The sequence below is a fragment of the Oxyura jamaicensis genome, chromosome 8 (assembly GCF_011077185.1).
Source record: "Oxyura jamaicensis isolate SHBP4307 breed ruddy duck chromosome 8, BPBGC_Ojam_1.0, whole genome shotgun sequence".
NCBI classification, from domain to species: domain Eukaryota; kingdom Metazoa; phylum Chordata; class Aves; order Anseriformes; family Anatidae; genus Oxyura; species Oxyura jamaicensis.
In genome coordinates, this window is record NC_048900.1 from 7,294,635 (window position 1) to 7,321,206 (window position 26,572).

The following is a 26,572-nucleotide window of genomic DNA, read 5'->3' on the forward strand; positions in this document are numbered from 1 at the left end:
GCATTACATGAAGGTTTGCCCTTGGCCAGAATTCTGAAAAATGTTCATTGCCAAAACCTGTAGCAATAGCTGGGCAATCCTCCTATATATCACTTATGCACAAAGAGTCTTAGCTGCTTGTATAAGTACTGTGCACTCTCACTACAAGAGGCAATTTTGCAGAAGACATGATGTACTTGTATATGGGAGCTAGAACCTTAAAACGGCAAGCATCGCTACGTCCCTAGAGCACATTGTCTCAGGCATTTTGCCTGCAGAAGTAAATTATGTGATGCTTCTTTTCATGAAGGCAGAAAAGATAGATAGCTCTTAACACTGAAAATGAGGAAATTAGCAAAAACACAGAATGGGTCAGTTATTAGCAGATAGGAAATTTAAAAATCAAATTTTCTTTTCATTTTATTATTCCTACATTAAAAATCAGCTTACAGTGTCATAACTTCAATTCTCCGTATAGGACTGCTCATCACAGAAGATATTAAAGATTATTCAAGTATGTCTTAACTGCCACCAGTTACAATTACATTGGAGAAAATAATCTCTGCACCTTAGGTACAATGGCTTCTAGATGCAAAAGGGAAAAATAGAAGTAGAAAAAGAATGTTATACACAATGCAGCTTAATTTTAAGTTGCTATATCAGATGGTTATTTTAACAGGAAAGATTAATATATAATTGCAACTGAAAATACGATGCTGTATTGGCAAATGATTGCAATATTATAATTACATATGCTGCATTGTTACTGCATTACCTATGATGGACTGTTAATATACAGAGTTAAAATACCTGTAAGTCACTTAATTTTAAATACCTTCTTTCTTAAATATATAGATTTTTATCCAAACATCTAATCATTTACAATCACTGCTCATACGTGGAAAAGATGGTATTCCCAATTCTGCAGTAAAGATTAAGAGATCTGTACTGCTTTCTTTGAATTATGTGGGAAGACCTGTGATTTCATGTAAGCATGATCAAGGTCCAAAAAGTGTGCCCTGAAATGAAGTTTTTGTGGCAAAAATATAGAATTTTGATCTTGTAATTATAATTCAAATATTAAACACTGGACTGTCTTCCTTACATCTCTCTCCAAACAAGTTGGGAATTAGAGGATACAAAGTAAAGGTAAAAGAGAATAAATGCAAAGGATGGAAGGACTTACTATAGAATACAGGTATCTTTTCCTAACTGCATTCCTCTTTTTAATACTTATTTCTTAATTAGTATCTTATTATCATAGTAGTAGGATTGGAATTAATAAAGAGAAATGTGCAGACCTCTGTGACTGACTAACATGCAGAAGCTAATGAAATAGGATTAAGAGAAAATGAGCTGGTATTTTTCTTTCGGAAATCGAAAAACATTTATAATCCTCTTTTACTTTATATTCTGCCTTGAGATTCTATCAGAAGGATGTGGCTCATCATTCTACATAAATGCTGATTTCTATTATAGGGCAGTCACTTGTCCTTTTGATTAAGGATAATCAAAACAAAAATTTTGAGAGTAGGACATGTCCTTTACATATGTGTCTATACAATTCTTATACTGCACTGGAGCTCTGTCTCTAGTTTTTAGGCAGTCCTAAATAATAAGTACTAAAGTGAGAAAAACTTTGGCGCAATCAAAAGCTAAAAGAAAAAAACAAACACAAAACAGCTAAAGCATTGCAATGCACAATTTTAGAGATTTAGAAGCTTCTAAGTAGAAATAATTGCAGGTAGAAGAACTTGCCAGCAGGCTAGGCCATTACTTGTATGAAGATTCAGTGAAAAACTAGAATTATTAAAAAGATAAATTCTGTAGGACAGGAGGCTTATCTCCTTATCTGTGTTAGTGTCATGTAAAAATAAAAATAAGCCAACCTTGGAAGAAGAAAAAAAGCAGCAACAGGATCTCTATGTAGGATTCCATGATACCTAAAAATGCAATAGAAGGAAACAGAAACATTATTCTTTGAAAAAATTGAAAACTTAATTTTATGAAGCTCTTCATTAGCTGAGAGAATGAGTTGACTAGTTAATGCAATTAGAATTCTTCATTTGAGCTGTCTTACTAACTAGGTCATAGCAAGGAAATATATGGTCATATGGAAGCAGGGAGCTGCTGTAGTAAAAATACAGATTTAAAAAGCATACACGAGGTAAATTATGATAAACAGTAAGAAAAATAGTTAGGTCATAGTGTCCTATATTCTATTCAAATTTTTTGGTGTGTTTACATCTGTGAGACAAATCATCCTCCTAAAATTCAGCTACTAGGAGAGACTCCATATATGGCATTGGAATATTGCATATGTTCCTTATCAGACTTATACGTAAACTTATTGTGTTTTTATATATATACATATATATATATATTTCTTTCCTTTTCTTTAAAGGGAAATATCTGGGAACAAATTCTGAGAATACCCTTCCTACTTGAAATAATAAATGCTGTCCCTTTCATCATCACGGTAAACCTATTTGAATTAATACATTTGCACATTACACTTTTATAGCTGCACAAGTACTCTTAATTTTTATTGAAGTAAAAGTCAGTCTTGTGTGGATGTTAGATCTGTGCCTATGGGAATCAACATTAGTAAAAAAGAAGAAGGAGGCAGTTTTCTACTTAAATGGAAACAATACATAACACTTTCTCCCCCAAAGGGGGTAAAAAACCCAAAGACCCCAAACTCAAATTACAGTGCAATCAACAAAATAAACCAGCTAAACATAAAAATCTAAGAATCTAGATTTAGAATTCTAGATCTGGAATTGTGTCTGCACTGGAAACTGATTTTCTGTATTTTACCATATTGTTTAATACACAGTTCATAAAAAAAAAAAAAGTGTTCTTTAAAGCCTTATACTAGAAACACATTAATAAGATTTTTTTTTTTTTTATTGAGTGTTTCATTGCTGCTAGTTTCTTGAATAGTAAACTTTTAATGAATTTGTTAATTTTTCCTTCAGATTTTCTGGCCAGTCCTAAGAAACCTGTTTATTCCTGTATTTTTAAATTGTTGGTTGGCAAAACACGCTTTGGAGAATATGATTGTAAGTATGACAAAGAAAATAACTCATTCGTACCTTTTATTTTCTTAGTATATTGTCTGTAGTGGGATTTTGGCATTGCAGTCCACTGTCCAACTTTGTTAGGAAGCTAACCAGATCTGTAGTTTTATTATACAAATGGTCAAACATTGCTAAAGCTGCATTCTCCATCAAAATTAGAAAAAAAAAATGATGTCAAGGGGAATCTCAAATTAGCATAAATTGCTACTGTGCCTGTGAGGCAAAGTTAGAATGTCTGGTTCTTTTGCTACTCTATTCATATACAATTATAGGGAACTCAAGTGCTATGCCTTAATTGGTCCTTGCACCCTATAATTTGTAAGCTAGATATGAGCAGACAAACCTTGAGGCAGCTTGCAATAGTATCAAAAGTATCAAAATTGTGCCGGGATGAACGAAGAACTAGTTAAATTTTCACTAAATTACAGCTGTCTCTTTTGCAGTCTTCTATGCAATCAGCAAATTCTAAGTGCGTTTGAATGAGTGTATTTTATCAGGGCACTATATAATATCACTATATAGAATCAGTTCATATTTATTAATTCAAAGCCAAAAATAACAGCTATTTTCCATTAATGTAGAATGATCTTCACAGAGCCATCCAACGTACACAGTCTGCAATGTTTAACCAAGTCCTCATTTTAATATCCACCTTACTGTGTCTTATCTTCACTTGGTAAGTGGCCAAATTCCGTTTCTGTTTATTATAAATATTGACTTTTCTCACTTAAGTACATGATGATAAAACAGGCATTTTTGAAATCATACATTGAAATGAAAAGAATACTATGCTTGCAATGAAAGTGTTAATTAGCACCTAGTACTACTGGAGTCTTGATACACTGGGTTTGGAAACAACATACATGCATTGGAGCGAGACTTATTCTCACTCTAAGGAAGGAAACACATATGATGCAAAAGCACAGGAGAAAGGGGTGAGGGGAAATACACATACATACTAAGAGTGCATTCTCACTAGTAAAGTTGCTTGAAGAGTACCAACGGAAGTACAAAGTATTTTGCCAGACAGAGTGCCTTTGGGTTAGCACAGAGATAAAGATTTGTCTGTCATTCTGGGGACAGTGATTTGATTTTCTCTTTATTTCTCTAGCTTGTTCTTGATGGCTGCTGTTAGGTGCCTCCTAACTCTTTTGGTAATAACAGCGTAAAATAAATAACACATGGCCTTTTTCAGTCCTGTCCCTCTCTATTCTTTATTCAGGAAGAGGAGTTTGTTCTAGCCAGTGGCTAAATGAATGGTCCTTTGTTTTATGGCCATACAATTCCATGACAAATGCTGTCAGTTCTAGTAAGCTAGTAACAACATTTCCTAAGAACTGACTGTGATCATTCCTGGTTGATACGGTACAGAAGATGCACCTAAAATGGAACATCCTGCTCACCACCAGGCATTTCAATAAAGAAGAGTAAAACATGAAGAAAATGACAAGCTCACCTGCAGTAATCATGTCTTCTCTCAACAGTTCTAGAAAGCAGCTCATTACAGATCATTATATACTGACCTAGTATTGACCTCACTAGACTGCAAAATAAGCTAAATAGGATGAGAATACTCATTAATGCAGTAAATAAGGAAATTAAGTACTTTTGGAATGACCAGGAATAGATGTTCAAGCATTTGAAGCTTGCCTAAGACTGGGGTTCTGTTTAGGCATTTTTTACTATTGTTTACATACGCAAAAAAATGGTGTTTTTATATTTATATTTTTTTAACCCATCTGTGTATGACCTTTATTATAAGGTCATACCTTTATTATTAAGGTATGACCTTGTATTACAGAGTATCTTTTAAACATATCTAAGAAATTCTTTGTAAACAGTCAAAATCAGCTTAATGTCTTCAAATTATATTATATCCATGGTAAATTTGAGGGAGTATCTCAATTTAGGAGACATATTTTAGAGATTACATGAGTTTTGTCATGCTGAAGGAGAAGCAAAGTCTGTTTCTAGAATCTGCCCACTTGAGGTTGGGTTTGACGAGGCTGTTCTTTCGTACTTTCTACAATAGCAAGCAATAACTGATTGACTGTATTTCTCCCAGACACATATGGGACTAGATATGGGTTTATCTATACATGTAATAAAACATATTTAAAAAAAAAAAAAAAAAGAGAAAAAAAAAGTTTTGAGCTAGCATCAGTCAGTTTTCATAAACATGTTTTGGTGACATTTAGAGATATAACCTTGGTCCACAAAGTAGCACAGTAATGCAAAATTGATAAGCCTAGCTTAGTAGTTTGAATACAGTGTGCATGGTTTCAGAGCAATTACACTCATCCATAGTTTTGCACTTTCCCCTTATAGTATTTTCGGTACCATGGAGACATGCTCATGGTGTGCTTTTGGTAGCACTGCTAACTGTCCCTACTATGTCTACCTCCCCTGCTTTAAAGTTAATGAGATAATGGCTTCCAGGCACTCTATGCATTACATTGTAGCGCTATGCTACTTAGTAGTTGCTGGTTGACAGCCTTGCTTTTACCATCCGCTTAAATAAGTACAGTGGCTTCTCAGTACTAGTGAAGTCTATATAACTCTACAACACAGGTTTCTGTTCAAAAGTTTGCCTTTTCTAGCAGACACATAGAAAGAGGAGGCACTAAACTTCTTATGGGAATTACATCATTTTATAGGAAGTCTGAGATGGAATGAAGAACAGAAGGACTCCCCTTTCTACTTATTTTTACCTTCTTGGTTAGTCTGGTGCACTAAGAAAGCGTAACAAAACTGCTTTCTTACTGCTTTAAGTGAGACTGACAGCTTTTGTAAGACTTGTGATGATCCTTTCTATTAGAAAATTTTAAATAAATTAATGCTGAAACATAAGTACTATCAAGTAGTTAGTCCATATTTAAAAGACATGTTCCTTAATTTTTATATTTTTTAGTTTTGTGTATGTTTTTAATATCTTTAAAAATATTGTTTTTGCTAGGTACCTGAAATGGGAAAGAGTTGCTTACTTTCTTGTGTAACTAGAATTCTGTAGTTTTGCAAGGAGTACAAAACAGCTGGATGTGTACCAGCTTGTTGGAGCTGACGTGTTTCCACAGATAATTCTGAAAGTACAATTTTGCTGCAGAGTGTATTCTAAAGACTCTTTTCTGAGAGCCCACATGTTTACAGAGTAAGAGGTTATTTATTCCAGGAGATAGTTCTGTCTGATCTTTGTTTGTGCACAAGTCTAGTGAGCAGCAACATGCCATGCTAGTTCTGTCTAGGCAGAACTGAAATGATTCTTTCTTAAATGTGGAGGGAATGTTCAGTCCCATCATTTAGAAATGCCACAGCACACCCAGGACACTGGAGATGAATCTGGCTGGACCTCCTGACCTCCCACTGCTTTACAATGGAGGGAGAAGATTAAGTGTGACTGACATTTTCCCTTTTTCTTCTAATATATTAACAATAGCATCACATTTGCTACCATTTGATTGATCATCTTTCTCAACAGAAATTACTTATGCTAGCTGAAAAGAAGCAGCAATATTTATAGAAAACATTTTAAAAAAAAAAAAGAAAAATGCACAAAAGTAGCTCTTCCTCATCAACTTTGCTACTATCTTCTTATTTCCTTTCAAAATAATCGAACTTCTGATAGCTAGCAGAAAACCCACAGAAAATGAATTCAATTCTGCCTCATGCATCATCATAAAAAACATCAGTTGCAACTCAGCAGCCTTGTAAGTGGTAGTAACACATTCCAACCTATGTTTTATAACTCAGAAATAAGCTTTCAGATTAAAAGATTAAAAAAATATATATTTTACATATATATATATACACAAAGATCTATATTTTACAATTTTTAGAAAGTCATTATTCAAGCTGTCCTTTGCACTTAGAATTTAGCTGGAAAAAGCTCTTAAATTTTTGTATACAGCTGACAATTTTTGGTGTTATTACAGAACAAACAGCAGTCACATAACAAAATTTGTGGTCTATGCTATTCTTTGATTTTTAATAATTATTTATGGATCTGCGGGTAGAACTCATCTGCAGACTAGCAAATTAATAAGCCTAACTCCATGTATCTGCAGTTTACAGATTACATACAGGGATTTTTAAATCTTTTCTTCTGATTCCAAGGATATATTAGGCTATCAATAATTTCTCTTTCTTTAAATATGACAGTGATCTCCTAAGTAAAAGAAGTGCCCTCCTATATGACAAAATGTTCAGCAATTACTGTTGATAGACTTCTAGTGAAAGTTACAGAGCTAGTCAAAGTATATATTGTGTCATTTAGCTAATGGATGTTTGCATTTGCTTGCCAAATGGAATACTAATTACTTCTGTAAACTCGACAGTTTACAAATAATGGTGAATGACTATTTCAGGCATCTTTCTATAACACAGTGAATCATCTATAAAGACTTACTTTATTTTTTAAATCAATGTTAATCATATATCACCAGTGTAGAATAATGAGCTTGTGAAAAAAAGTTGCTACAAATTATTTTTTTCATACTGAAGAACGTAAGAAGCCTGCACAAACTTTACTCATTGAAAGCTCACTGAGAAAAATCTTAACATTACCTATCCTTCAGTGCTTTCAACATCAGAAAATGAGGATGTTTCCACAAACTCACTTATGGAATACCTGTAGTATGCCAATACTGTAGCCTCAATGTCAATTAAAAATTCTAATCTGGAGGAAACAGTAGGAATAAGTTGCTTGAAAACATATCCAGACAACAACCTAGTCCAAACAAGGCAAACCTTCAGACTTTGAACACTATGTTACAGAAGAAGAAAAAAAAAGGAATAATCTCAAATGTTAGAAAAAACGGGGCACCTCAATGCTCCAGTTCCTTTTATTATCAATAAGAGCGGCAGCCACCTCAGAATGCAGTGCAGATCTGAAGTCAACTAAATCACTTCATGCAGGTCTAATTTTCTGCCCTTCTGTGTTGGTGATAGCGGGAGCCGACAATGGCAATTCTCCAAGAAAGATGCCTAACGTTATGTAGGATGAACACAGAGAGTGTTGGTGGATTATGTAATGTAGAATAATGTTTTTTTTTTTTTTTTTTTTTGTGTCTATACTTCTTTCTATGCTGTTATGTTTTGTTGTACAGTAAACCCAGTGCTCAGGCCCAGTCTCAGTTTATGATAGAGAGATTACATTCAAAAATAGCACAAAATTAAACTGTGATTATGTCATTTAGTTTGATCAAATCCAATGATTTTCAAATGGTAAAGCCCATCAAGTTTCAGGATCTTAAGGACTAAACAGGAATTGTGGAATTTATGTCCCAGAATATTTTAGAACATTATCTGAAAGGCCTAAGTAACTGTAAATAATAAAAAATTATTCAACTATTACAAGAATCCCACAAAGTATTAAATAATAGCAGTTTTTCTTTTCTGTCTCTGAAATGAATCAGGAACTGTCAGGAACTTGCCTGTCTCCAACAAAGTATCTCTGTTTTCTGTTTTGAAATATTCCTATGTAGTGCTCTCCAAACAGAAAAATTAGATCTTAGAAGTAAGCCAGGTAGTACTTCAGGTAGTCAAGAGCAGTAAGTACCTCCCAAATCCATTGTACCATCTTCCACCCTACCCATGTCCTGTTTCTTGGTTGCTGAAATCAGGGTGGGGGGTAGGGATAGTTTTCCTGTGAGTGTGTACAATTAAGATTGAGTTCTACTTCAGATGCAACCTTAACGCTACCTTATGTAATGGAACAATAACAAGGTTGTGAAGCCTCTGGAAAGTCAATAACAAAATATTTCTTAAAATGTACATTTGTTATTTGTGGGCAACTAATCTATAAATTCAATAAAATTTTATCTAAAACATTCTTTTCTGGGAAAAAAGTGTATATGAACAGGAACATTTTCACCAACTTCAGTAGGACAGAAATGTATTTACTGATATAATGTAAATTGTATTTTAATAGAAGATTGTGGAGGAATTCAGAGTTGGCCCTGATTTCTGGCATCAATGCAGTAGCCAAAGCCTTATTGATTTCGCTGTCGCTGTGCCACATTTCTGTGTCTGTAGTGACCAAGTATTTCCAAGGTTGTATCTGGATATCATTAAAGCTGTAACAATATTATTTTTTGATGGTCATATATGCCATTTGAAAAACAGGAAAAAAAACCAACATTCCTGAACTGTAAATTCACATGTTAAAATTAACCAATAAATAAGTATTTTGAGATTTAAGCTACTAAACAGACATTTAAGTAGTAAAGCAAACTGCTGATTACATTGTTGGTTCATGTTTGTCATGAACTGACAAAGTAACTGCTTTGCATCTTGGATAGATGTCAGGAGTTGGTGCTCCTTATCTCATAAAAGGGAGTCAGCCAAGACAATTAATGAATAGATTGATATATGTTGTTTTCAGGTATTTAGTTCAGGCAGAAGTGGCAGAGAGAGCATAGCTGAGGATAACTGAACATGAATCAGCACATTTTTATCTGTAGGTTAACTGTTGAGCTTTCAGCATGGCCAGCACTTAGCTTCCATATGACAGATATGAACAGGCAAAAGGAAATAAACTTACCCAGAGGTAGTATTTCAAGTCAAAAATCTACTGCAAAGAATACTGTCTGACATTTTTACATCCTGAAGCGAAAACAAAAGGACAAAGTAGTCCAATGTTTTTAATTTTTTCACAGATTTTAGAAGTTTGCTTGTAGCTAATTAGTATGATATACTCTGTATATCACTTCTCAAACATATGTTGGCAAGAGTTATTCAATCAGGTTTGAATTTCCACTGAAAAAGCTGATTTGTGATCCAGTCTGCTGGATCTGCTAAAAGCATGTTATTTAAAGATAATTTTTCTGTTAAAATTTTCAGATCAATAGCCAAATTGCTTGCTTTTTTATTTTTATTTTATTTATTTTTTCCCCTGATTGAAACTGTGCAGTTGTCAGTAATGCATACAGAGCATATGTTTTGTTAGGTAGAGAAATTGCTAAGGTAGCTTTGGTAAAATCTGCTTTATAAGAAGCATGTGAAAACACAGTATTGCCACAAGTAGTTAACAGTCTAGATTATTTAAATGAAACAAAATGCATATAAAACTATTGTTTATAATGGGATAGACTCTTCTTGGATGGGCCGCATCTTCCTCACCTTCTCTAGCAATGGGGATCATTTGCTTATGTCAGTACTGTTAGTACTTGTAGGCCAAAGCCTTTCAGAAAGCTTGATTAGAAAAGGTAATGAAAAATTACAATGACAAAATGTAATAAAAAGAAAGTTCCATGCATTAATGATGCCCTTACTTATTTTAATGCAACTCTTGTATTGTGACAATTGTCATATATAAATTTATACTCTTCTTTCTTTCAGACGATAGTGTGGTATTTGTCATTATACATTTAAAAAAAGATTTTTACATTTTAAGTTCAAGAGTTCAGATCTTAAAAAAACAATATGGCTGATCAAAACTGTTAAAGAGTGCTGCTTAAGGAGTATAGGATACAAGCTACTAAAAAACTGGTGAGTTGTTTATGGAAGGCAGAACAGAAATCATGTTTATTGTAGGCAGAGCAGAATTATGAAAGCCCAATCAGAAATCTTCTTGGCTACCCATCAAACATGGTTTCTATGGAAACTCAGATAATTATACAGTGATTTTCATGCTATTTTAGTTATTAATTTGGTAGTGACATAATATTTCCTTTGTTAATCTTTTTAGATGTTTCTACATAGTTATTTCTAAAATAATTAGGTCAGAGTCTTTCCCATGCTGCTTGCAGGGAATTCTTTGTGCAACAGATGTAATAGAACATTTAAAACTAGATGCAGAGACCAGTAAAATTAAAAATAATTTGAGAAGCCTGTTTATTGTGGTCTGTGGTGCAAAGTCATAAAGATTAGATAGTTCAATCTGTATTAACTTCTGAGTGTGAAAGATACCATTTGTTGTAGTCATCTTCTTCTGAAAATAAAAAATAATCAGAAAGGCTAAATGGTAGTTTTGAAAGCTGCCCTTCACAAAGCTTCTATAAAATGGAGATTTTAGAATATAGAAGATTTAGAATATAGAAAATATAGAAGATTTTCCATTTTAAAATGGAAAATCAGATTATTTATAAGCAAATCTTTTTTTTTTCTTTTCCTATTTTTTTTCATATGTAGAGAAATATTAAATTAAAGAAATAAACAATATGACTGAAGGATTTCTGTTGTTTTACTATACCCTGGAAGACGAGTAGGGGTTTTAGGTACTTGTGATCTTTTCAAGTTACAATCAAAGCTTTGCGGATTTTCTAGCACAGGTTGTTACAGATCATTAGGCTGAAAAGTAGTTCCAACGTGAATTTAGATAAAGGTGGGCAAAGAGCTCCCACAGGGAGCCTTGAGACATAGCAAACTACAGATGTAAAATTGAGAAGCATGCAAAGCCATGAAAATTATTGGAATATGGGTTCCCCAGTAAGCTTTCAATTCATTTACAAATCCACATGCACACATATCTGCTGCTGAATCACAGACTTGTAAGTAGATACCTTTTGTGAAAATGTAAATGTTACATATGCAAAATATGCATGTTCTCTTCAGATTAGGGGTGACAAGAATAGCTTTGGTAAAATAGATTGCTAGAATAAAAGTCGATCTGGAATGCAAACTGTGGTTTGCAGATTGTGAAATACTTTATCATCTTACTGGTTAAAAAAATAAATTTTAGGTTTTGCTTTGATTTTGCTTTGATTTGAGGATTTGATTTTAGGTTTTGCTTTGATTTGAGGACTTCTATAAAAGCAGATAAAGATCCTCTTAAAGAACCAATTTAATACATATACCAAGTGTCAAAAACTTGTCTTTTTTTTTTTTTTCATTGCGTAAAGGCATTGCATATCACATCCTTCTTTTTACCTTTCCAATTAAAAGAAAAATCTGATATTCCCATGCTGTCTTTGAGAGTGTTCTATTATTTTAGACACTAGCAAGCAGAATGCCATGTGTAGCAGCAGATGACTAATTAGGTTGAGGATGTTACTTCACTATTTAAATTCAATGCCTGGCATCAACCTGTCGTCACTCACTATTCCTGGCTCAAAAATGAAGTTTTCATCAGCATGCAGAATTAATTAATATATATATATATGTATAATATTTCAGTGACTGATTCATTAGCCTGACTATTTACTTTACATTAGTAAGATTTCATATTTGTGTTGGTTTATGCTAACACGTTTAAATGTTATACTAAATGTCATCAGTTCTCTGATGAACAGTAATTATGTGTAGTGATTTAATGACTTTTATTGTCTTTTACATATTCCAAACATTTTTCAGATTTTGGAGTTTAGCACAGTTAATATTTCTCAAATAATATTTCTCAAATCAGAAGAATTAAAAAAGATGGTGCTGCAAATTTAGACTTACCAACAGAAGCTGGCACCAGCCACCAGGAATTACTCGCTCACATTAGGCATAACTTTACCGGTTATTGAAGGGATGTCTCAGAGACTTTGGCATAGTTAGAATTGCAATGTAAGATGATCTAAAAATAAGAAGAAAGAATTTTAATTCATTTCGGACAGTGATTTTTTAAAGAAAGAATTCTCATTTTGCTTTTCTGTATACTTGTATTCCAAATTGCTATGATGTTTAGCCAGATGTTCTTCAGACAGGTGAAGACTAGAGGGATAAACAGTCATCTAAACATATTACCACATTTGGATGATAAACTTAAGTCAGATATCTTTAAATTTCTCTAACTCACCTGTGTATGATGTTCTTTCCACTAACAATAGGATTCCCATTCCCCATGCCGGATGCAACATGACAAAATCACTTACTGAGCTCAGATAAAGCATATAAAGAATTAAAACTATGATTCATTATGAAAATGTTACATTTAAATGTAATCTCTGATAATTGCTTGTGGAAGCCAACAGAAGTTGTTAATAGAATATACAAATTTGTCAACCACTTGATCTAATCATCACAAAAGTAAATGTGGGTCAAAAAGTATTAAAATTAATCTCCAAATTGTATCTCAACTTTGATAAATTTGCATTTCTAGCATTGTCAACAGATACTAACTTCCATTCTTCCTCACCCCCGACAAAGTAGAAGTCTTATTAATAAAGGACATAATTCAAATAAATGGCAAAGAGATACAGGAAAAAAAGCATATATAACTTCTGTTGGCTAGCAGCAGTGAGATTAATAAAGTCTGTACTTCCTTCGGCAATAAAAACCTTCTCCTAAAAAAACCTTAAAAATAGTAAATTATAGGGAGTTCTCAACTTTGGTAAAACATCTAATTGTATAGAATCATAGAATCATTTAGGTTAGAAAAGACCCTTTAGATCAAGTCTGATCATCATGTAATACTATGCTTATAAAGGAACCTGAATCTAAGCCTAAAGTTGGATTTATGCTCCCATTCTTTACAAAAACACAACTATATTTTTTGTTTGTGGAAGTTGTACATTTCTGAAACATATGAAATATTATACATATACTGAACATCAGAGTGGAAGTCCCTGAGTCAGAGCAATAAGGAAGAAAAAAGAATTAGTATTCATTTACTAAACACTGAAGTAGAAACTGTGGGTTGAATTTGCAGACTGAACGCTTAACAACAGGCATGAAATCAAATAGTCAATTCCTTTGGGCACAGAGTACCACACCTAATTACATTCCACAGCAAAACAGTATGCAAACCAATATATTACAAAAGGAATAGGAGATTGTATAAGGGGTGAGGCTGTTTAAAAGCATCCAATGCATTATAGTCTCCTATAAGTGCATCTATTCTACTACTTTGCTTAACTTCACAGTGCAAGAATAAAATTCTTCATGAAATTCCAATACATTTTTGGATTACCTTTCTCATATTATCAGGACATCTATCATTATCAGCTAACATATATATGACAAATGATAATCAACTGCTGCTTACTTAGGAATAAAGAAAAGCAGAGGATGAGTATTGGTACTAAATTCGTTTTTCAGTTTACAGTGCGTTGATGTCAAACAATTAAATCCAGTCCTATATTTTTTTAGTTTTTTATCATTAGAGATAAGCAGTGAAAACTAATTAAATAGAAGGATTTTATGCAGGGAAGTTCAAAATAAAAGAGGACAGAGTTACGTGTGGGTGTGTATGTATATCTTTGTGTTCATTTATGTACATATCTATATGTACATGTATGTAAAAGGGGGCCTACAAGAAAGCTGGAGGGGGACTCTTTATCAGGGAGTGTAGAGATAAAACAAAGGGTAAGAAAAGACCTCCAAGATCATCTGGTCCAGCATCCCCCTATCACCAATATTACCCACTAAACTATGTCCCTAAGTACCTTTCCTTAAACACCCACAGGGACGATGACTCCACCACCTTCCTGTGCAACCCATTCCAATGTCTAACTTTTACATCCCTTCTTATCCAAGCCGTTCTATGATTCTATGATTCACTGAAGTTAAATATGGCAAAATGAATGATTGTGGATCATGTTTCAACTGTATTCCTTCACTCAATCTTCTTTTGTTCACCTGAAGCTAAAAAAGAAAAAAAAATGCAGAAAATAAAGATTCAGCCAATTTTAAGGCTAAAGTAAAATACTTTGTCTTGAATATTTAGCACAGAAGTCCAACTCCAAGGGTTGTAGTGAGCATGTAGTAAGAATATTTGCTAGGGGTTAAGCAGTCAATGGAAAATATGCCAGACAGAACATAGAAGAGGCAGTCTTCTATAACATGTATATACCATATAACATAGTGTGCTGTCACCCCTTCTAGTCACAGTGATCTTTCTCTCTTCTTCCTCATCTTTCAAGTATTATGATTATTAATCCCATATTATTTTGCTGGCTATTATAATCAGCTCTCCACCTCATTTGTGTGATGTCCTGATACCACCTCTGTTCTTCCTTTAAATGATGAGTACAATCAAGTACTGTATTTTGAGACTGCAGATTGTTGGGAATTGATCATAACCCATATTAAACATACTTGTGATTATTGAAGAGTGATGCCTCATATTTCAGAGTAGTCCTGTAAGATCCTGGATTTTATTGATCTGACCATTCACCCATCTGTAAATATTAAACTGCAGAATGAACTCTGTTTTGTAAAGATAGACACTGTACAATAGGAGGAATACAACAGATCTCTGTGGTCCTATGTACTTGTAGCATTTCATAGGGGACTTTCATTTGGGCTTCTCAAAATGTTCAAGTCATTCCATCATCCGTCTTGTCTTTGAATCTGCAAACCTCCCTCCTTTGTTTTATATAATCCAGAAAGATTATATAAAGTACAGCAAGCAGCTATCGTGGGAAATGGATATTTCTTATCAGTTTCAAGCCTTCATGTCTGGGTCTTCTATTTATTCATGTTCTGCACATGCATATGCTATCATTTCTCTTAAGAAGTGCTTTTATCCCTTTTGGGTGTCTGAAAAAATAATCCATAAACCTGGGAAACATGAAAAACTGTTTCTAGTAAATGATACTCCTTGGCTAGTTTTTCTTTCTTCGACTATAAAGCCCATACAAGAATGGAAACCAATAATCATGCATAATTTCTCATTTTCTCTCAGTGCTAGCAACACCAGAAATATGGAATTGGAATAATTACTCTACAAGCTAGATTCACAATACCTAGAATGAGCAGGGTAGAGTTTGCAAGGTAGAGGGTGGTTCAAGAGGGCCTCAGAGACGATTTACTGCATCAGGAAAAGTCAGCTTCCTGATATCAGACTCAGTTCTCCGTGTGTAGCACCATGAAAAGATTATTATTGTTATTATTATCATACTGTGCAGTCCTGTTAGATAATTGGTGATGAAAACAGACATGAACAAAAGTTTATGGGAAAAAGATGAGTTTAATGCAGACATTGAGGATTGTCTGTAATACCATATTAAAAAGTTATGAGTGAAATATAAACAAGGAAAGCAGAACTCAGTTTATTCCATGTCCAGATGTAAAACTGACTTCTGAAAGAGCTTGGGTATAGCTGTTTAATAGATAATAGTCTAAGATAAACCAGAACCAATATTAAACAATAAAAGGAATGTTGTTTGTCATCAGAGAAATGCTATGAGGTTGAAAATAAATAAAACCATTTTATCAGTAGCTTATTGACCATTTTGTAACGCTGTGACAGTTATAGGGGAGTGAACACTTAAGACTGACCCTGTCTTGAGTGGCTGTAAAACTTTTTTTTTTTTTTTTAAATCATCTCTTTTCCTAAACATTTATTTAATTTCATGGCCTAGCTTATATGGAATCAGATATTTAGTAAATTAGATATGTTGTGGACAGACTGTCAGAACAGACTGAAGCTAAGGTGTTTTACTACCACAGATCCACACAAGGAACTGCATAAATCTAATAAGCTGCCATAAAGTAATATTGGCATCTGGGATTTTCCAGGAAACCAAATAAATGGTACTGAAAGATATTACACATTTCAGTGAGGTCTGGAAACACTCCTACCACAGGCAAGTTTAGTACAGAATACATGTAAACAGTAGAGAGGATACTTCAAGGATAGGAGCTGCAGGCTTGTTTACAAAAAAAAAATCAGTGTTTGTAAGGAGACTGAAGTATACCTAGGCTAGGATGGACAGAAATGATTTTCCCTCCACAAGAGAAAGTCTGCTTGTGGAGCACAACTAAGGTATACACACTGAATTATTATTACAAGTTCTTTAATGCAGGTGGAGTATCTCCTGGAACAATCCTTCTATGCTCTTTTTGATTACTCTTTCATTGAACATCTGCTACTGTTCTCAGTAGAAACAGGCAGTGAATTAAAGGAGCCTTTGCCTAACCTAATATGGACATTGCCATTTTTTTTGTCAGTACGTTAGAAACTTTTTCTCTATTCATCTAACTTGAAAATAATTTTACCTGTTCTTACTAGATCTCTCCTTCACTATCATAAAGAGGAAAGAAGCAGGAGAAGATCCTTAAAGGATCCCGTGAGAGTTCATAGATTTTTCTTCATTTTTGACTCTGGCAAAAAATAGGGTTGTAAACAATTTTGTCATTTAATGAAGAGGTTTTGGAGCATAATGAACTCTGCAGCTGTTCTAGTCAGTGACTAAACCTATTTTTAGTAAAATAACTCCAACTATTAGTTGCAAGATAAGAACATGCAGTGCACGAAAGTCTGAGAAGGTTTTTACTGTTTTGAGAGATCATAAAATGGTACAAGACTTCAGCAAACCTCAGGCTTGCCAAGCGTGCAAGAAAATTGGCTACAACTCTTGTTTAATCAGAAGGCATCAATAAAGAAATGTTTGGTTCTTGATATGACTGAAAAACAGTTTGACACAGTTTTTCAGAAGATGTTCTCAAAGGTGTGATGGACATAGCTATAGAACTGTCTGGGATGCAGGCATCTACAAGGCCAGAACATAGTAAGTAAGAATCCCTGTACTCTCTTCTGAAAGCAAAAATTTAGTAAAAACTGAGCACAGTGAGTAGCTGTACATGGTGCAAAGTAGGAATATCTCCCTCCCCAAAGCTGAGGCAGAGTTTTAGAAGAGTTTCAACAGTTCATACACCATATTTTTTCACCTGCAGTATTTGACTTGGAGCTAATATTGTTCAAAAATAAAATAAAAAAAAAACTAGAATAATAGGAGAGGCTGTCAATGTAAATTATAGTTGCAGAATACTTTTTCCATCTGGTAATGTCTGAAAAAACGTAAGTGTCCCACACTTGATTCTCTGAATCTTGATTCTCTGAAGCTATCCAACCTAGGTGATTCTGTGATTCTGTGATTCTATACTTGGGAATACCATTTCAAGTAATCCTGAACATACGTTCCAGAGAGTGGGAAGTGTTTATGATGGCCTGCTTGATCTTCATGGCTCCGGAGTAGCTCAGACACGCTGTTGCCACAGATTAACAGCTACACCTGACAAAGATACAGAGCCAAGATAACACGTGTGATGTTTAAAAACTTTCTGAGCAGTAATGAAGTCCAACATTTGGAACATAATTTTGTCCTCTGATTCATGTAGCTTAACAAAGAGAGTTGCTAGAAATACAGAAGCAGGAATGAAAAGTGATTGATGGATTCTGGAAGATAGAGCAGGCTTGTTTTCTTTTGTAATATACAGCTGGCCCTGGAACTCCAATGTGTGTAAGCCCACCTTACCTTCTCCTGAAAGGGGAAATAACAGCCTATTTGGATTTAATCTACCTATGCAATGGAGACAGGCTTTTCGTAAACATAATCCTACCTGTTGTGCAAAACCTGGAAAGCAAGGTTTAATCATGTTTTACTATGACTGACCTGTATAACAAAAAATCAATTATTGGAAAAGAGCATAGAGCATTCCTAGGTGCCAGCCCTCCCACTAGGCTGGGTAGTCCTCCTCTGACTTCTATTAACACCCCCATTGCTCTCAAATAATTCATTTTTAATGATTCCACACCAAGAGAAAAATCTTTGGTAGAAAAGTCCGAGTTAATCAAGCTTATTTCATGACCTATTTACTATTTCCTTAGAAGTGGAGGATGTGAATTTGAATTCACAGTCATAGAGGATAAATATGAAGCTGGATCTTCCATATTCCAGTGGCAATCTAACAAATAATGATTAGTTCCTTTAAAAATAAGCAAATAATAAAAATGATAAAAAGTAGTGCTTCCATAGTGGATATAACCTGAGTATTGTATTAGAGTTTTAAAAGATTTAGTTCCCATTTCTTTATTACTATTGTATTCTCTTAGACAACCTAGAATGTTTTTTTTTTAATGCATCTGATTATTAAAATCAGATTTTAAAAAAGTTTAACATGATTAAAAATGACAAATCTGTCAAGTACATAATCAAACAATTTCTATGGTGACAGGGGTAAAATATCAGGCTTTGGAAATGCAAAGTATTTTTCTACAAGTTACCTCAGAGCAGTCAGATTCAGACAGATACCCAAGCAGTTTTAGAGGTAGCGCACTTTTTTATTTTTTTCACTTTTTAGGTTGTCATTATATTTATAAGGATTTTTTATTACTTTTAACAATGATTTATGCTAAGAGGATAACTTTGAACTCTGTTCTGTTACTTGTGAACGAAATATATGCAAATCTGTCTCCAATTCCTATCCTGATTCTACTGGGTTAGTATCTTCTTATGTACATTTAGCAAATGTTTGGCTATTGAATCCCTCAATTGTTAATTTAATTTAAACATTTTGTTGGAAGAGGGAATATGGATGGTTTGCATAATGACTGCTACCCTCTTGGGAGTGTTTCAAATGTATTAGAAGAAACATTAAGCATGATTTTCCAAAGCATACCATATCTGGTGCAGATCACTTATTAAATTAGAAGTTTGCATTTGAATTTTCCAGCATAACATATATAATTTCTGTGTATTGTAGATTACCTAATTTTGTTTCCTGAAAAAGGATAGGTATTGTAATATTACCTAGTTCGGTATATTTCCTAGTGGTTAAAGTACGACTTGCATGTTTCTATTTCCTAAAGAGTGACTGACTCCTTGTGTGAGCAGTACAAAACCTCAGGCTCCAGCAGGCTCTTAGCTGTAACAGTACTGACACACTGAGGTCGGAATGTCAAGGTTTACTTTGTTGACCATCAAAGCTCTGGGGCAGACTGAAAGCATACAAAAATACAGATAATTCTCAGGACTTACAGACTGAAACGTGCACAAAGCTTTTTACGGAAACACTCTGAGCTGAGTGCTGCTCACAGTGGGACTCTACTTGAGCAGTTCCAATGACCAGGGTTCTTACACTGCAGCTCTACTTCACAAAATGAAGCAGCAGGAGTAGAAAGGTTTTCACTCAACTTCAGCAAATATTTATATACACTTGTTCATTTCATAATATCCTATTCTGCTTAACAAGATGTTCTGCATTTTCTGGAAGTCACATGGCGTATTAGTAGAAGTTTATTTTTGTAAGTTCAGCTTTTGTACCATTAGCTACATATAACTTCCTTGGGGAAGGAAAACACTTACATTAGACATGGGTAAGCAATAATGCATCATCAGGCGAGATCATTTTGGCTGGATATAGAATTGGAACAGAAAATGGTTACCTTTTCAGCTGAAGAGAAATTCAGTATTCATTTCTGACATCATGGGACTGCTGTATAGAGTAAGACAGACAATGTTCCACCCATACCTCAACTTGTATTTACAAAGTCCTACAGAACCCAAGAGCTTGATTCAAAGCCTGTTGAAGTTATCTGAGTATTTTTCATCACTACAGTGATTATGGGAAAAAATGAGAGTGTTATATGAAAACATTTGCCTCTGAAAATAAAACATTCTGGAAAAGTATAAAGACATTGGGCTGTCTGATGTAGTGGCATTAGACTTGCAAAAATATCTGAGATATTGTGTCCAGTCAGCCTTAGAATATATTTCAGCATGGTCTACAGCACTTAGGGTTCAACTAAGAATAACAAGTATATTTCTTGACTCACTCAGTTTAAAGACAGTATAACAACCTTTATCTTCTTTCCAATCAGCATTCCTCCCTTATTTCTTTCACTGTCTTGTATATAATTAATCATTTCTGTGTCTTGGAAGTCAGTTATTTAGGCTTTAAAGCCTATTATATGGAATGAAAGGAGCAAATTGGAACTTCTCATTCTAATTCTTAAATTTAATATATTATACATGATATATTTATCCAACCCCTACAATTATATTGCATATATTTGGATATTCCAACCCCTACAATTCTGTGATTCTGTGATATATTGTAGCAGATTCTGTCATTTTAACACTTTGGAAATTGCAAATCTCTTTAAATGAGTCAATTTTGTTTTCCTATTTTAATGCTGTTTATGGAAAATTGCTTTTCAGAAAAATAAATACTCAGACAAAACAGATTTTACAGAATACCTGAGAAAACATCACAGGACTTGGAAAAAGTGAAGCATTTTGTTTTCAGCAACTTAAAACCTCAGCTTTGGGAGGTTTGAGGAGGGTAGAGATATTGTTATTGGTCAGAGTATTTTCTGATTGTCTCTCTCTCTTCATTTACTTGCTATAGATTCTGATCATTCCTTCTTTTCTTTTCCTCTCCTTCATTACAAAAGAATCAGAGGCTATTAGAAAGCATTAGACTGTTAGATCATGTGTAAAGTGGTTAGCAACATCTTCACCTTTTCTGACTCTAGGTTCAGACTGCAAAGCTCTGTAGTGTCTCATAGGAGATAATCAAAATTCAGAGGAAATACTTTGTCATTCAGAAGTTAACATACAGTATTTCCATAACTATGATATAGTAAATAAAAAAGTCACTTTAATATCATTCTAGTTAGATCATCATTCAACACAAAGTTTTATGAAGTATAAATTGAGCTTTTAATGATTCTCTGTATCTGGTAGCATTTCTACCAGCACTGAGAGCTGCTTTTCCAATAAAGCCTAACTTTAAAGCATAGGAAAATACAGGACAAATCTGCATCTATCTCTACATCAGTACCCTGAACAGCACAGCATACCCTACAGAGACAACTTCCAGTATGAAAAGTTATTTCCTTCAGTTCAAAGCAGGGCATTCTTCAAATACAGCATTAGTCCTAACATCACTTTCGTTTCAAGGACTTTAGACTAATGCCAACTTAACATTAGCATCTTTAGCCCACAGTGAACACCTTTTGCCAATTTCAGACAAAAATTCAGTACATTTATCAGAGTACTAAAATATATTCAACGCCTTCTAGAGACTGAAGTATGAACTGTTCTAATAGCCACATTTTGATTTTGATTGAGGAAATTTCTTTTAACAACCTGGGTGAACTGTTCCAAATCTTCACTTTCTAATGCAGCTAGTTACAACCACTATGGTGGTAACGTATATCTCAAGGGCCTGCCATGTACTTCCTAGGAAGTTAACATGGTTGTTGTCATCATTATTATGCTCTGTATTTTGACCATAGGTATTTACTATAGTTGGTAGTCTATCAGAAAAAGGTTCATTCCAATCTTTTTCATACACAAAAAAAATGTCTGTGAAAGTAGCATCAGAAAATTTTAAACTAATGCAAATATTAATTGGCAGCACAGATCAATCAAGTAATTGTAATTTAATTTGTCATTTGTTGTAATGTCACCATTCCATATACAGATATGTGGAAACTTTAAAGACATTTGGATGTGAGAAACTATTGACTTAAATGGGAACGCTTACTTAATATGGGCTGCAGAATTACTATATTTCTGAGTGATTTCAGATGTAACTTCTATAGTATCTAAACACTGAGCCTGTACCACAGGATCTCACTGAATGCATTACAGTTTATCCCCAGCGAGTTCAACATATTCATTAGCTATTTCTTATAGCAAGCTACTTACTTAAAACACTACAGAAGTAATTAGTCAAGTTGAAGATCAAAGTCCAAGGAAAACAATGCTGTTAAATGCCACCTAATCCTGAAAACACCTAAGAATCTCTAACTTTTGGCTTTATCCTCTGATGCATTATTTTAGACCTCAAGAGGTTGTACCTCTAAATAATAATTTTCTGTAAAAGCAGAAATAAATATTAGATGTATTTGGGACCACTGACAAATGAAAACACAAACCAATCTGAAATGATAATATATAAAAATAATTAATGTACAATACTTGCAAATTGCTATCCAAATGCTTGTGCCCATTTCTGTGACATACTGCCACAGCATGGTAGCAACCTGATTTAATCTCAGGTATTATTTTAACTCTGCAGTATTTATTTCTAACAACAGGTGCTCAGAAACAAGTAGGAACTGGGTTTGAAATAAAATAAAGTACAAGTTTTCCTTATTCCTCTGATTTCCACCTGTCCAGGTGACTTGCTTAACAGCACTGCAGGAACAACATTGTAATTTTATTCTTTTTATATATAGAATAGTTGGGTAATCGTAACTCTTTTTTTTTTTTTTCCCCCTCCCAGTTATAGAATATTTTGTTAAGGCATAGCAGACAGCAATCCAGTGTTATTGCAGTATGCTACTATTTATAAACTGATGTAAAATTTCAGGCCCCCAAACATTTCTCTAGTTCCTTGGTATGGACTAATGTCATAATGCCCTTTGAATTCTCACTGTGGAGTGAACTGTCCCCTCTTCTGTGCTCAGATTTTCCCTTCCAGGTTAGTTTATTTCAAATTGGATTGCATAGGATATGCAAACTTAAAATACACAAAGTGAAACATTGAGGTCCTGTGGTAAAAGAGGAACAAACCAAGGAACAAACCAAGCAGTGCACACTCAGGAAAAGGAAGTTGGCAAGGCTAGCTTTATATTTAACTGGACTGTCCCTAGGTATAAGCTACAGCATCATCCTGTCTGTTCTGTTTAAACATCTGAGTTTCCTTACAGAAGGGCTGTCTTTTTAGCATGAAGCAGTTAGAAATTTGCATATCTATGTCACACTAGTGTATTATCATTTCAATCTTAACATTTGGTTAAGATTGATTAAGATCAGTACAGTTCAATACTAAGGGATGGGGGAGAAAACAGTAAGCTCCTGGTAGTAACCAAGTTGTCATCAATCCTTTTGTATATTAACTTTTTATGTCTTAGAAAGTAATTCACTTTTTTTTTTTTTTTTTTTTTGAGGTAGCTTCTGTACTGCATGTGGAGATAGGTTATTTACAAACTGTAGTTAGTTTTGGCACACAAAATACTTAAGCAAGCAAGTATTCCTGGAATTAAAAAAAAAAAAAAAATTTCCAGTAAAATGAAGATTGAACTCTCAAAAGTTCAAATGATACCTAACTAAACAAAACATGACTGATCTTTGGAGATTACATTTATATTTTTAAAATAACTTTTCTTCATTAGCTTGTAGTAAATTTGCTGACACAGCTTTTACTTTAGCAGACCCGTGTGTGTGTGTTTTGTTGTTGTTGTTTTTTAGTAATATAAATATCCTTTTCATTATACCAGCATTATTTTGTTGTAATGGCTTGCTTAAATCCACTATGAAAAGACTGCTTGTTGGAATTACTGAAACCTTAAATTGATATAGAAGGTGGTGAATTGGGCCCCCTATTTTAATGAGTTGTTTTCTGTGTATTTATTATTACAGTGGTTTATTTTCTCTTAAAGTACAAGTTGGTTTAAGCATTGCTTTTGCTGAACATTGCTTTCCTGATTGAAATTGTTATGTCTGTCCAGGGATGACCAAGTAGATCATGATTTCTTCATGTCATAAAAGGGAAGGAGGGCGTAAACAACAATAAGGAGATACAAATGCCGCCATACAATATCAAAACAGCAAAAAGAAAAAGTCTGAGTTATTGCATATTACATTATGTTGGGGAATATGAGAAAGCAGAACAAGAACATATGCTGGCTCTTATAGCACATGTAGTATTGATGCATCTTTTAAAAATAACGCTCAACATTTAACAATTTACAAGAAAAATAAAAAGAGGCTGATGCTATTATACATATAAAGAACTAGGTTATAGTAAAAGTACTCAATAAATTTTGGGGGAATGGAGTAATTAATCCATGTGGGCTTGCCTTATGGGAAAGCCATTAAATTTCCATTAGACTCCCTGTGCAGTCTAACCAGGTAGCCCAGACAGGTAGGTACATGCCGTAGATACTGACTAATGTTTCTTCGGATGTACTGGTAGTGAGATTAAAGTATAAAATTCTTGGGTGAGGAGTAAAAGAGGCAATATTTAATTTGGAAATTATATTCTCATAAAGCTATCTCTCAAAATTCACTTTTTCTGCAATTTTGTGATCCCTTTACTAAAAACTACAGACAGAGCAGCAAAATGAGCAGTGAAATTAAGACTTGGTAAACTGTTTTTGGATATTCCTTTGCATTCAGGGTTATTAGGGCTTTGGGTATAATCTGGTAGAACTGCAGATGAGGTGCAAGTAATTTTGAAGAAAAATAATTTTTTCAAGTTCTAAGAAGAGATTAATTTCTGATTCAGTAAATCTCCCATGGCTTACTGACTTTAATATTCATAACTAAAAGTGAGAAGCACTGGTTTATGCCCACTGAGTTAGCAAAAGACAACTTGAATCCACAACAGTTTGGCTAAGGCACAAAATTATTTTGACAGCTTCAAGGAATATGAATATAGAGGATTATACAGGAGTACAGCTAATAAAATGATGGGCTCACTAAATTCAATGGGCATTTTGCTGTTCACTTAGAAAAGGCTGGAAGGTTAGCCAGAGTATAATTGGGTTGGTTGGCTAAAGAAAGTACATGAAGAATAATATTAATGAAGAGGATATCCTTGAAAATGTAAAAAACAAAAGAAAGAAAGAAAGAAAGAAACAAACAGATTTTATACATTTTAATCCATTCTGTTAGGTACAAAGGGTAGAATTGACCCTTTTGCTTATGCAAACACTAAGCAATTTCACAGGCACCAGCATTAGAGAAAATACATTGCTACCAATTATAGGATTATAGTTCAATGCAAACCTATCTGCAGATACTTAACACTCTCAGTGGAATGTTACAATAGTCCTGATATGGCTGTATCACTGACTATGTGTAATTGCTACTTTCCTGGCTTTAATTCCAGAAGTCAAGATTATATTTTAGAGATGTACCCATAAAAGACAACTGAAGAGAAGAAAAGACTCCAGGGTTTTCAGGAATAATAGCAACAACAACAACAAAAAATCCACCACAAATCTGTTTTTAAGATTACATATAAAAGTTATGTGAATAATGATATTAAAATAAGTTTTTTTTTTTTTCTTGTATTTGGATGCCTCTGCAGTGTACTCCATTATTTCAAATTGAGATTGGAATAGGAGCTAGCTGAAAAACTTCCTTGCCTGAGACCAAAAGAAAGTGTTCTTCATTAGCATGTTTCCAGACAGTCCCTCTGTTAATATTTTCAGGAACAATAATATAATTGCCATTTTTTCTAAGAAGGGAATGAAAACAAAGAAACAAAGAAAGAAAAAAACAAACTGGGAACATAGTGAAATTATGGAAGATCTAGATTACAACACCAGTGAAAAATGTGGAACAAGTTGGATAGGAATTTAAAATTATCAGTTCTGACTGAAGGATGAAACTTATGCAAACAGAAAAAAAACACCACCCTTTTTAGAACATTTTGAGAAGTGTGAAAACTACAAATGCTAGAACTGTGAAAAGGAAACTGGGAATTTGATCCATATGTTCTGGAAATGCCACTGCCCACTGCTAAATTATTTTTGGAGAACAGAATGGAGAACAGAAGAACAACTGCTAAAGCTGTTATAAACACAGGCTCTCCCTGGTGATGCAAAAATTTTACCATGGCAGATATTAATGAGTGACTATTACCATCTGGATATGGTATATGAAGAAATAATCATTGGTACGTTTAGAATAATAATTACCAAAGAATGTGGTATTATTTACCGATTACCTGTCAAATTCTCCAAGGAGAAATCATTCAGCTAACTTCATGGATAAAAAACCACAACACTATTAAGAGTGGTTCACAGATCAATTTTCTTCTTATAGGTGAATATGGTTTAAAAGCTGAATTTGTTTACATGATTCTACTGTCTTAATGAAGATCATATTTTAAGCTTG

General features: G+C 33.9%; 1 protein-coding gene and 2 long non-coding RNA genes across 6 annotated transcripts in view; 2 read left to right on the forward strand and 1 right to left on the reverse strand.

The window, feature by feature from the left end:
* KCNT2 (potassium sodium-activated channel subfamily T member 2) overlaps positions 1–26,572 on the forward strand; it is a 139,961-nt gene that overhangs the window by 47,004 nt on the left and 66,385 nt on the right. For all 4 annotated transcript variants that reach the window (XM_035332986.1, XM_035332988.1, XM_035332989.1 and 1 more), the window contains exons 7-9: positions 2,384–2,458; positions 2,961–3,044; positions 3,644–3,738. In XM_035332986.1, the coding sequence (XP_035188877.1) occupies positions 2,384–2,458; positions 2,961–3,044; positions 3,644–3,738 (254 nt within the window). The remainder of the gene's footprint in view (positions 1–2,383; positions 2,459–2,960; positions 3,045–3,643; positions 3,739–26,572) is intronic.
* The window catches only part of LOC118170616, a 233,999-nt gene continuing 219,329 nt past the window's right edge, over positions 11,903–26,572 (reverse strand). Inside the window, exon 5 of the long non-coding RNA XR_004752804.1 lies at positions 11,903–12,558. This is a non-coding gene — a long non-coding RNA (uncharacterized LOC118170616). The remainder of the gene's footprint in view (positions 12,559–26,572) is intronic.
* LOC118170618 lies at positions 19,184–23,724 on the forward strand. Its single transcript, XR_004752809.1, has 2 exons — positions 19,184–23,538; positions 23,582–23,724. It is a non-coding gene; the product is annotated as an uncharacterized LOC118170618 (long non-coding RNA).